Source organism: Geotrypetes seraphini, chromosome 3 (assembly GCF_902459505.1).
Source record: "Geotrypetes seraphini chromosome 3, aGeoSer1.1, whole genome shotgun sequence".
NCBI classification, from domain to species: Eukaryota; Metazoa; Chordata; class Amphibia; order Gymnophiona; family Dermophiidae; genus Geotrypetes; species Geotrypetes seraphini.
In genome coordinates, this window is record NC_047086.1 from 283,907,949 (window position 1) to 283,921,091 (window position 13,143).

Consider the following 13,143-nt stretch of genomic DNA (forward strand, 5'->3'; position numbering starts at 1 on the left):
AAACCCTCTACTGATCAGCCGCTAACTTTTTCTGGGCTAGATCTCATGCTTTCCAGACTGGCCAGAGCTGGGGATGTTGTGCAATGAGTGCTGACGACACCTGGATGTGTGGATTCTTGGGAACTGGGAACCAAACGTGTCTCCCTCCCCCTTTCCCGGCTGCTATTTCCACTGCTGCTGTGTCTCCAGCCACGCTTGTCACCCGGCGATGGTACTCCCTATACACAGGAGCAGGCAGCATCCCATGGGTAGCGGTGTCCACTGTGCTTGGCAGTTGCTTTGGATGAAGTAGATTTCACGGCTGCAGAGCGAGAGGCAGCGAGCAGGGAAGTACGTGAAGTGATTTCAGGGCTGCAGAACAGTCGGCAAGGACGTGAGCGACTGGTTCTCACCAGACACTTCTTTTGTGATCGGCCAGCCCAGTCGGAGTTCCTTACTGTTTTTTGTGAATCGCTGCCTTCTCTACTTTTGGATGTCCTTCCCCTCATTTGAATGCGCGAATCGGATCGGGAGGCAGGTTTGTGAATCGGGTCCAGGTCGCTAAGTGGTCGGGACTTGATCAGTGGGCTTAGTGAATTTAGTAATCACTAAAGCAAGGATGGTGAAGACGGAAAGTGAGGTGATATACAATCTTGCAACAAAATGAATCCTCACTCTGTAGGGAAATTCTTTCCAGAGCTGAAACTCTTCTTTATCATAAATCCAGAAATCCAGACAGGACACACAGTGATTCTTAATCTTTATCTTTATTATTCTTAGAAATTGCTTGCCCCAACACTGTGTGTCCTGTCTGGATTTATGATAAAGAAGAGTTTCAGCTCTGGAAAGAATTTCCCTACAGAGTGAGGATTCATTTTGTTGCTTAGTGAATTTAGCCCTTTGTGTATTCTTAGAGGTTAATGTTTTTGAGGCATTTCAAATTGCAGTGTACCCGGATCGAAAATGGATTTGTTATACTTATGAGTGTTTGAGCCCCTAAGATTTGACATGGATTAGCAGAGAGTGGAAAAGGACAATGTCATCAGTTCCTCTTCAAAACCAACCCCTTGGCTAGGGGGTGGAATGGTGGAGGAATTGCCATTTGAGATTGTGTTTTAGTACTATGAATGCTGTTTCAAGTCTTGACCCCTTGAGGAAGCCTAATTGTCTTTTGGCAAAGTCGAGATTTTTTGTTATGCTACCAGGACTGTTATAAATATATGGACGTCCCTGCAAGAAGAACCAAGTACTGTTGCACTTTTCAATTGTGTTTAAATGATGGAGAACTATTAAAAGTTAAAGATTATCTACCAGAAGTGAATTTTTTTTTTTTTTAATAATGAAAGCAAACCTGGTTAACATATTCACGTTGGCATGATAATGATTACTTTGTGTATTCTTAGTAGTTAATGTTTTTGAGGCTTTATAAATGAACACCACGTATCATTTTTTTGTTAGGAAGTTGGCACTTGTATTATTTAGACATAGGTCTGCAGTTACAAAGCCACGGTAGTGATTCCTGTGTGGCAAATGCGATGCAGCTCATTCAGTTCCTATGGGCTACCTCATATCTGCTGCACCATGACTCGCTACTGAAGCTTTGTAAAAGGGGCCCATATTTTGTTTTCAGATTAGAAATAGTGGAATAATTAAGAATACTGAAAATATATTTTTGCAGTGTTTGTTTTAGCTTTTATTTTGAGAAGATACAGTATGCCCAGGAAGAATGGAAAAATCTCCTATCCAGACATATTATTCAGCTAATAAAAAGATGCTTAAAGATGCCAATGGAATGATACTGAATGATCCAGAAAGCATTAAAAAGAGATGGAAAGAATATACAGAAAATTTATACAAACAAGGCAATGAGAATAACATTGGGGAAATTGAAATGGAAACCAAAGCCAAAGAAGAACCAGATATTTTAAAAGAAGAACATAAGAATTGCCATACCGGGACAGACCAAAGATCCTTGAAGCCCAGTATCATGTTTCCAAGAGTGGCCAATCAGGTCCCAAGCACCTAGCTAGATTCCAAGTAGCAAAACGGATTCTATACTGCTTATCCTAAGTATAAGCAGTGGATTTCCTCAAACCATCTCAATAATGGCCTATTGACTTCTCTTTTAGGAAATTATCCAAACCTTTTTAAACCCTGCTAAGCTAATTGATTTTGCGCGCAAAACACAGGGGAAACAAATCCACAGAAAACAGAATAATAAAAGCAAGTGGAATTGTCCAATAAGAAAAGGTGCAACAAATAAAAATGTCTTTCAACTCATCCGGACAATCAGGTAATCCTTTATTCTTCCAAAAATACTCGACCCGACATGTACATGTTTCGGCCCTACGGCCTGCGTCAGGAGTCTATAGGTAATGTATAAAATCATATAAACACATATAGAAATATAAAAACACTGTGATGATCAAATATACAGTGATAAAAACATTACGCACTTAATAAATGTAAAAATTAAAAAGAAAACAGCAATATTCATATAAAAGTTTCTTTAACCAATACAAAACAACATATATTTTAATAAAACGATATATAAATACAAATATATAGTAACTAATATCATATAAATTTATCATATAGATATCATATAAATTTAAAATCAATCATAACAACAAAAATATCATATAAATTTAAAATCAAACATTATTTAGATATCATAACAACGCGATCTGAATATTTTGTATATTATTAATAAAAATCAATATATTATTACTAAAAAGATTAGTTATTGATAACGAATCGACATATAAAATAAGGTGATTAAAAATTAATCAATATGTCATCCCTGGGAGTCAATGTATTGTTATCAAAAATATAAAAATGAGAGCAACAGAATATATATATATTGCCACTAGAAAAAATATATATTAAAAAAATATATATTAAAAAAATATATATTAATCAAAAAGCAACAGACAATCAATATATCTAAACATCATATAATCCTTAAGTGAAAGACAATAAGTATATCTAAACACTAAAAACAACCTATAATGTAAAATTTAATAAATATAATATGGAAATGTAGAACTAATGTACCAACTTATATCAATGTAAAAAAGGATATAAAATAACTACAGCATATTAAATAAAATAAATGAGATAAATGAGATATAAGAACACTGATTTCACCACATTCTCTAGCAACGAATTCCTGAGTTTAATTATACATTGTGTGAAGAAATATTTTTTCTGGTTTGTTTTAGATCTACTACTTAGTAGCTTTATCGCATGTCCCCTAGTCCTAGTATTTTTGGAAAGAGTAAACAAGTGATTCATATCTACCCTTTCCACACCACACATTATTTTATAGACCTCTATCATATCACCCCTAAGCTGTCTCTTCTCCAAGCTGAAGAGCCCTAGCCACTTTAGCCTTTCCTCATAGGGAAGTTGTCCCATCCCTTTTATTATTTTTGTCACCCTTCTCTGAACCTTTTTTAATTCTGCCATATCTTTTTTGAGATATAACATTTTCATCTTTGTTTTCCATTCCTTTCCTGATAATTCCTAACATTCTATTTGCTTTTTTAGCCTTCACCGCAGAGTTGAACGTTTCAACATATCCTCAACAATGACACCTAGATCCTTTTCCTGGGCAGTGACTCCTAACATAGAACCTAGAATCACGTAGCTATAGTTTGTGTTCCTCTTTCCCACATGCATCACTTTGCACTTGCTCACATTAAACGTCATCTGCCATTTTGATGCCCAGTCTTCCAGTCTCACAAGGTCCTCTTGCAATTTTTCACAATCCTCTTGTGATTTAACAACTTTGAACAACTTTGTCATCAGCAAAATTTTATTCTCACTAGTTATTCCCATCTCTAGATAATTGATAAATATGTAACTCCCTCCTTCTCAGACTGAGGTAAAAGGTATCCCTCTTGAAATAAAATTTGGTTTGTAGTCATGAACATCAAGGGTTAAATTGATACCTTCCCCAGGAGGAGTGAATTATATAAAAAAATAATAATAAATGTAATTTAACCTAGAAATAAAAATGTTAATTAAACCATTAACAAAATAGATATAAAGAAGTACTAAGGGCTCTAAATTGAATATAGAAATAAAATGTAATAACCAGATACTGTATACCAACACTAGATAAAGAAATTCTGCTTTCCCTCTACTCAGTTCTTTAAATGTCCAAGTAAAATCTTCTTTGATCCCATTAATTGTGTTTCACCATCAGCAATTATTATGCAGGATTTTTTATAAGTATTATTTATTGTTTTAAATCCGTTGTCCAGGGAAAACTAACTGATGGGTCTAAGAACGCTTTCTTTAAATAATGTATCTTACACCTCCAGCTTCTCCGAATTCTCCCTTTTTTCCTCAGATTAGGGTATTGGAAGCTTTCTGTCCTTTCTGTGTAGGGGTATCATGTTGGTGCGCTGTTGCTATTAGATATCTCTCTCCCTGGAGCCAACCTACTACTCTAACTAAACCAAATCAATAAGAAAAACCCTATCCTAAATCTAGTAACCCCACAGTTGCCTAAATACTTCCTTAGCTAAGATAAAAAACAGATAATTGATGTTCCCTATACTATTTCCCTCCCCAAATTTCCTATATATAATCACAAAAAAATATCATACTTTCACTAAACATTTCATGCATATAAATCTTTACAGAAAATATTATCCAGTTTGTTAGCCTCCCTAATTTCTGATAATATTTTAGCATCTGTCCATTCGTCCTGGTCAAGCTCCTATCAATATCCTTTTTCCCCTTACACATGGAAACTTAAGCTGAAAAAGAACAAGATATTTTAAAAGAATAAGTCATAGCAGCAATTAAAGCTTTATTGAAAACAAGTCACCTGATATTGACGGTATTCCAATTGAATTAATAAAAGTGCTATCATTGCCCTCACTCGAATGTGTCAACAGATTTGGAAGGAAAACACATAGCCAACCAATTGAAGAAGATCACTATTCATACCTATACTGAAGAAAGGTGACGCCAAGGATTGTAACATAGGAATAGCCTTACTGGGTCAGACCAATGGTTCTTCAAGCCCAGTAGCCCGTTCTCACGGTGACCAATCCAGGTCCCTAGTACCTGGCCAAAACCCAAGGAGTAGCAACATTCCATGCTACCGATCCAGGGCAAGCAGTGGCTTCCCCCATGTCTTTCTCAATAACAGACTACGGACTTTTCCTCCAGGAAATTGTCTAAACCTTTCTTACAACCAGCTATCTGCTCTTACCACAACCTCTGGCAATGCATTCCAGAGCTTAACTATTCTCTGAGTGAAAAAATATTTCCTCCTATTAGTTTTAAAATTATTTCCCTGTAACTTCGTCGAGTGTCCCCTACAGAATGATTACATTACTTCCACACGCCAGCAAAATATTGCTGAAAATAATACAACATTGGATCCAATCATGCATTGAGCAAGAACTACCTGAAGTTCAGGCTGGTTTCAGAAAAGGTAGAGGAACAAGAGACATTATTGCCAATGTTAGATAGATATTGGAGAAGAGCAAAGAATACTAAAAATCCCTATAACTTTTGCTTTATCGACTACAGCAAAGTTTTTGACTGTGTGGATCATAATAAACTATGGAGAACTCTAATGCAAATGGGAATACTCAAATACATAACTCGGCTAATAAAGAGCCTCTATGAAAATCAAGAAGTTGCAGTGAGAACTGAAGTGGTTTCCAATAAAACGTGGTGTCAGGCAAGGATGCATCTTGTCCCCTTACCTGTTCAACCTGTACATTGAAATCATCTTCAGAAAAGCAAATTTAGAAGAAGAGAATGTCGGTTTCAAAATTGGTGGCCGAAATATAAACAACCTGTGTCAACAGAGAGGCTAATTCCTAAGGAGCTTATCATCCCAAATTTATGGACCTAAATTCTTGCTAAACTTTTGTATCAAAAGCATTTATTTGGAGAATTCTATGTACCATATAAACCACTAGCAAGATCATAACTCCATACTTGCAATCACATTACACACACACACAAAAAAAAATACAGAGTAACTCCCCCTCTAGACTTCCTTACATTGTCTTGTGGTATAGTCAGGGCAGAAGTGATGCCCAGTCACTCTTGCCTATGTCAGCTCTACTCTCAAAATGGCTGCCGTGACCTTTTGAAGCAGTCTCATGAGATTACAAATTGAGGTCATGGCAGACCTTTTGAAAGCAGAACCAGCATAGGCATAGCTGTTAATTAAAAATAATTAGCACTAATAATTGCACGTTAAAATCTTAGATGATTAATGAATATATTTAACACTTAATGTATTTTTGAAAATGAATAAAGAATTAATTTAAAAAAAAAAAATCTTAGATGACACTAATTGGCCTGCTATTTGATTAAATTGTGCACCCAAATTTGCGTGCACTTTTTAATACTTTTTATAGAATTTGGGGAATAGAGGGCAATTCTATAACTGGGTGCCTTGAAAGTACTTGGAGGGCACATCGTAAGAGCCTATCTTATAGAATAATAATGTAATAAGCTATCAATGTGCCTAACCAGGCATCAGTGGCTTAGTAATGGGGGCATGGGGCGGACCCCCATTACTAAGCCACTGATGCCTGGTTAGGCACATTGATAGCCCTGGGCGATGTCATGGTAGGGCTGCCAAAACTTGTACTTCTCTCCGCCCCCCGCCCTACCTCACCATATGCACACCTTGCCTTCCCCCCATGCCTAACTCTTCGCAGGTGCAAGCAACAGCTCCAGTCAGCTGCTCGCTTTCACCTCGGCTCTCCCTGATCGTCTCCCACCCTTGCTACGCCACTGCCAGGCATAGTTAGAGCTGATATTTAAGCAGTCCAACATGTCTGTTTAACTATCTGAGCATTAGCATTGAATATTACTGGTGCCTCGATAACTCGCAGCTTTTTCTCCAACTTTGCCCCCAGACTGCCCCAGCACTAACCAGAGAATGATGCAGTGGTCAGAATAGTTAAGGGCTGTTGAATATCGGTTCCTAGGCTGGCCAGCATAATTTAACCAGGCAGAAGCCTCTTCAGCCTGGTTAAATCTCTTTGAATATCAACTCCATAGTAACTTACTCACCGTAGCTGCTCTTTTTTCTCTTGCTTTTCTTGGTTATAATAAGCCTGCTCATTTTCTTTACTGTTTTTTTACTGTTCATAGCACTTTACAACGAGACAAGTTTTCTCTGGTGAGAATGAGTGTTTCTGGGATACTTTGCTTATTTTTCTCCCAATGCTCCTTCTGTCCAGTGGCTTGGTTCACCTTCGATCACACGTCAGCACATCGGGACATTGTCCTGACAAACGACAACATGACGGCCTCATGTAGCAGCTACGATGACCGGGTCGTGCTTGGCACTGCAGCCTTCTCCAAGGGAGTGCATTACTGGGAACTCCTTGTGGACCGTTACGACAATCATCCTGATCCAGCCTTTGGCATTGCAAGAGTAAATGTAGCAAAGGACATGATGCTTGGGAAAGACGACAAGGCTTGGGCTATGTACGTCGACAACAATCGCAGCTGGTTAATGCACTGCAATTCTCACACCAACCGGTAAGAACAAGTTTTTGATCTTGTCACTTAGTAAGAGTGTGGGGCCAAAACTAAAAAGGAGATAGTCGGGTAAAAGAGGCTCCTTCTCGATTTTATTTATTTATTGGAATTTACTAACCCCCTTTACGGAGAAATTCACCCAAGACAAGAGTATGGCAGCTACAGTTTAACATAAAACTTGCAATTTTGTTAACAGCATAACAATAGTAAAATGACCAAATACTCGAAATCAGTAAATTGAAACCTAATAACTCAGTTAACACACCGAAATTCAAATAACAGAGATAAAATACGATGTCAGTATAATACCTATGAAACACCTGATAAGCACTCTTTAAAACATTCAGTTAACAGAGATATAATCTTAATGCTTTTCTACAATAGCTCAGGGACCAAGTGCAGATATAGAGATGGGGAGAAGATGGATTATCTCCTACTGGCCAGACCTCACTCAGAAATTCAGCAGCACATGCCCATGTGGTACCACCGAATATCTGGGAAGATGCCTCAACACTAATTCTATATGGGGTGCCTAACTTTCAGCGCTCCAATGGAAGTTAAGTGCCCAAACAGGGCTAAATGGCAGTTAGGCACAAAACTGTTCTTGGGCCCTATTCTATAAAGGTAGCGCATAACTGGAAGAAGTGCATGCATGTGGATGGGACACATGTACGCATGAAACATATGCATGTAGCTTATAGTATTCTATGTCAACACTTGGGTTCTAACAGTGGTCTCAAACTCACGGCCTGGGGGCCACATGCGGCCCGCCAGGTACTATTTTGAGGTCCTCAGTATGTTTATCATAATCACAAAAGTAAAATAAAACAGTTTCTTGATCATATGTTTCTTTAGCTATAAATGACAATGTTGGCACTGTCATCTCAAATTAGGGACTTTAGATCATTTATTATTCTATTGTCCATTTATTATGAATTTCTGGAAATCAATTTGGGACCAAATTAATTGTTTATTAGATAACCCAGTGGCATTATCATATGATACTGTGCTGTTTGGTATGGCAATGAGAGCAAAAAGTCAGATTTCTACAAATAATAACAAATTATTACTTATAATGACTGGGGTTGCCATTCAACAAATTACGTATAATTGGAAAAATTGGAGTAGTTTAAATTATAATTTCTGGTGGAATTCCTTATGTCATGTTTATAAAATGGAAAGATTTATTGCAATACAGCGCGGTTTTTTCAGGAAATTTCAGGATGTGTGGGAGCCATTTACAAAGTATTGTACCAATTAGATGACATTTAATTTTTTTTTTTTTCTCTTAAATTTACAAGTTTTGATTGTGAGGGGGGAGGGGAGGGTAAATTTATTGTTACATATTGTATAAGGTATTGATTATATGATAAGAAAGGGTGGGAAGGGTGGGAGATAAGAGCATATTATTTGTACCATTGATAATTATTAAGTGTTATATTTATTGTTAATTTGTTTGGATATATTGTTTCACTTATTGTAAATTTGAAAATCAATAAATAATTTTTTTTTTTTTAAAGACTTAGCTAAAAGGAAAGATTTATAAATTATAAAGAGTTTTACTTCGTGCAAAATTGTCATTTTTTTAATAAGACTAACTATTTTTTCTTCGGCCCTCCAAGTACCTACAAATCCAAAATGTGGCCCCACAAAGGGTTTGAGTTTGAGACCACTGATCTAATGTATTTACCTAGACTTCCATCTTGACCTGTGAGCATGACCTGATAATGTTTGCAGACAACCAGGTCTACACTGATCTCAGCTCTTTTGGAAAGACTTGGAAATAATCGAACTTGCAGTTAACAGATTTGTTCCAGAGGAGTGGCCTCATGACAAGATGAAGCCATTAAATATCAAATGTACAATCAATGTATGAATTTTCCAGATGTTTTTCTGATTAACTATTTCTAAGCTTAATGTTTTTTTGTTTTCTTTTGCTTTCATGTATTATTGTCATACGTGTGACTTGTCATGAGTCCTCATGAAGCTGGTGTCATATTAGATTAGGGGTGGTAGCGACAATTGTCTTCTTAATTTTACTAAGCTTGATTCCTGAGTGATGAGCTTTCCTCCTCCTAGACGTGAACGACTTCGTGGGAGCAACAATAACCTTATCTATACTTTGATCTAGAGGGGTGAAGAGGGGTTGAGGAAGAATAGGGAATAAGACCATCATGAGAATGAAGGTGAAGACCCCTATGAGACCCCCAAAAGTTATATTTTTAAGAGAGACGTGCTATTGAATTTCTAGTTTCTGGACAATCATATCTCTCCCTGTCAGCAAGAGACAATATGCTCATCTTTGCCCCAGTAACTGGCAAATATCTGCTGACGGTAGCAGCATTTTGAGACTAACCAGAAGACAAACCAAAACAAAGTGTCCTACCAAAAAGATATGAGAAATGCTGACAATTAACAATCAAGCTCAGGAAGGGAGGGGCCTACTCTCAGAAATTATTGACCTTAGTATTAAGAATGCATTGTCAGGGAAAATAGAGAGAAGTCAGATTTGACACTGGGTGATAACATGGCTCTGAGATAAGTATGCAGACTATACAACCAATAGATATGACAGATGTGTCAACCCAATAGAAAGTGAGTATGTAATCTGTAACTAGGTGTTACTTTAGGTTACTGAACTAAAGTATATAAGTAGCAGACCGGCTGCTTTAGATTTTAGGATGGATTCATGACATGAGATGGCCACTCTGTGTTTGTTATCCATTGGTTCAATGTGCTGTACTTTGTTTTTTTATGAAAGCTGACTTTTGTCTATTGCTAATAAACCTATATATTATATACAGCAATTGGGTTGTTGTGAGGTCAGTTTTATGAAAAAGTTAGCAGCCTTCTTACAAATTTGTTAATTTACTTTAATTGGCATTTTAATTGAAAATGCTATTCCAAGTCAATTAAAAAAACATTAATTTAATTTTAATTGAAGTTGCATGAGAAATTCAGCACAGCACCTACTGACAACTAAGCCAAGGCACCTACTGGTGCTTAACGATGCTGACCTGAAAAGGGGACATGATTAATGGTGGAGAATAGGCATGGTATGACTTAGGCATCATTAGGCATCAGTAAATTAGGCTAGGAAAACCATGGCCTAATGTACCAGTCCAGCACCTACTATTAACTATGCCTATTCTGTATATGGCGCCTGGCAGTTGATTGACAAACATGCTAAGCGGTGCCTAAAAGTTAAGCGACATTAGGCACCGTTTATAGAATCAGGCCCATAGAGTTAGATTCAATAAATGGTGATGAAAAATCAGCACAGAAAATAAATCAGTGCTCAATGCTAGACTAGTGTTGAGTGCTGAAACCAGGTATAATTCCCAACACTCAGTTTAGGCAGTCAAAATTCTGGGAGCACCGGAGTACACAGGGCAAAGCCAAATCTGAGGGATGTAATGCCTGCCCCTGTGCAGCAATCTAGAATTAGCAAAACAGTACCTAAACCTAGATCTAGTAAGGTTGTCCCTTATAAGACAGAACAGTCACTGGAAATAAGTTGTTCTGATACTAATGCCTATTCACCCTTCCAAAAGCAAGTTTCCATTGTGTTATAGAAGGGCCAAGAAACCCCAGTTATCCCAAAAAAGCACTAAGCCAAGGAGTGGTGTAAGAAAAGTGACACTTAAAGCAATAGGCTGTGTTAGGGAAAACTCCAAGCCTCAGAGCTCCCCAGCCAATCGGGAGATCACACACACCTGGTGGGGTAATTAAACAGCCCAAAGGGCAGAGTGAGAGAAGAGGAGGTTGCACAAACCATTCTGAGGGAAGGAGGCTGGGAATCAAGCCCATTCCTGTCCCAAGAGCCAGCTAACTAAAGAGGCAAAGGGAGTCCAGATATCCTTGGAACCAGGAGGTAAACTATCCAGAAGGAGATGGTCTACTGTAGAAGATCTCTCACCCATTTGTTCAGTGGGAAATTCTGATGGGATTGTGGATGTGGATGAGATTTAACCTGAAGGCTTGGACACTGAGGAGATGATCTGGGACTCAAGTGCTGGATAGATTGTGAATAGCAATACTGCTGTGAGTAATGAACTGTCTAAGTTAAGTCTGTATTCTGACTCCAAAGTTACAGGGCAGCAAATGTGAAGTAGAAGTGAATACAGCAACGTGTGAAGTTACAAGCAGACAAAGTTTTGCTTGATTTATTTTGAGACTGTGATATTAAACTTTTGACCTATCTTATATAGTGAAGACTTGTGCTTACCAGCAGTAGTAACATAGAAAAGGAAGCAGTATTAAAGCTGTGTAAATTGGATCCAAGGCAGAGACTGAGAAAACGCTAACCCTGGAAAGGGAATTGGGAGGGATTGATACAGCCAATCATATAGGGTGGTTAGTTCCCTCTGCTGGGCTTAAGAATTGTATGTGCTCAGTGGTGCATAGGTTAGAGTTATACAGACTTTGCCTGGTATTATTTGAGAAACCACAAACAGCAGCAAAAAAATCTAATAGACTTTCAAAGTAACTCACTCTGTCTAACGCACTAAACTTGCAATGATAACATATAACCTGTGAAGGGGGGATCCTCAGTGTGAAGGCTAAGCGAAAGGAGAAAATTCTCCAGCGCTCACATATTCTGGTGAAGGTATAATAACCTCCACCTGCACACCATCATCGGATCCCTCCCGTGTGCTCAAACCAATCAAATCAGTGAACAAACTAATAAGTGATAATAATAAATCACAATCTCACAGTGCTAAAGTAAAAACAGAGTGAGATACTATGAAAGTCCCCCAGCTGACTCCCAGGTGAAAATAATAATAGCAGACTTAGCTTGCAGATATAGTCCGAAGTTGAGAACGATGGCGGGGCACAAGAACCCACCACCAAAGTCAGGTTCTATCAGCCCGATTTCAGATACTCTGGGTCCCTTCCTCAGGAACCTGTAGTGTAGAGCGGATAGCAGTCATTCGGCCATGAGCAGCAACAGAAGCAAACAAGCCGGCTTCACCGGCTTCAAAATACCTTCACCAGAATATGTGAGTGCTGGAGAATTTTCTCCTTTTGCTTAGCCTTCACACTGAGGATCCCCCCCCTTCACAGGTTATATGTTATCATTGCAAGTTTAGTGCGTTAGACAGAGTGAGCTACTTTGAAAGTCTATTAGACTTTTTTGCTGCTGTTTGTTGTTTCTATTTAGTATCTTGTGCAGTATATATACATTTTTGGAGTTATTTTGGTATTATTTGAGAAGCACAAGTGAAAAGAAGAAATTGTTTGCATGGTGTAAGGCTAGTGTGACCATATGGCTCCAGAAAAAAGGGGATGGATTGAGACATCCGGGTTTTACTTCCATTGAAAGCAATGGAAGTAAGGAGAACAGACTGAGACATCTTGGTTGCTTTTAATGGAAGTAAAACCCGGATGTCTCAATCCGTCCCCTTTTTTCTGGAGCCATATGGTCACACTACTGGAGCTATATCTTAGGCTTAAGCCTCTCCAAGGCCCTAACCTAAAACAATAATATGCTTTGATTAAATATTGATGGAAAAGTTTAACTGTTTCTGAATTAAGAGGCAAATGCCTATAAGGGAAAGCTTTTTGATTCACTGAATGATAACCTTATTTTTTTACTTTTGAGTACCAGAGTGTTGTATTTAT

At 37.9% G+C, this 13,143-nt stretch overlaps 1 protein-coding gene across 1 annotated transcript in view; it reads left to right on the top strand.

Moving 5' to 3' along the window:
• The window catches only part of TRIM67 (tripartite motif containing 67), a 147,484-nt gene that overhangs the window by 93,963 nt on the left and 40,378 nt on the right, over window positions 1-13,143 (top strand). Inside the window, exon 9 of the mRNA XM_033935520.1 lies at window positions 7,215-7,518. Within this exon, the coding sequence (XP_033791411.1) occupies window positions 7,215-7,518 (304 nt within the window). The remainder of the gene's footprint in view (window positions 1-7,214; window positions 7,519-13,143) is intronic.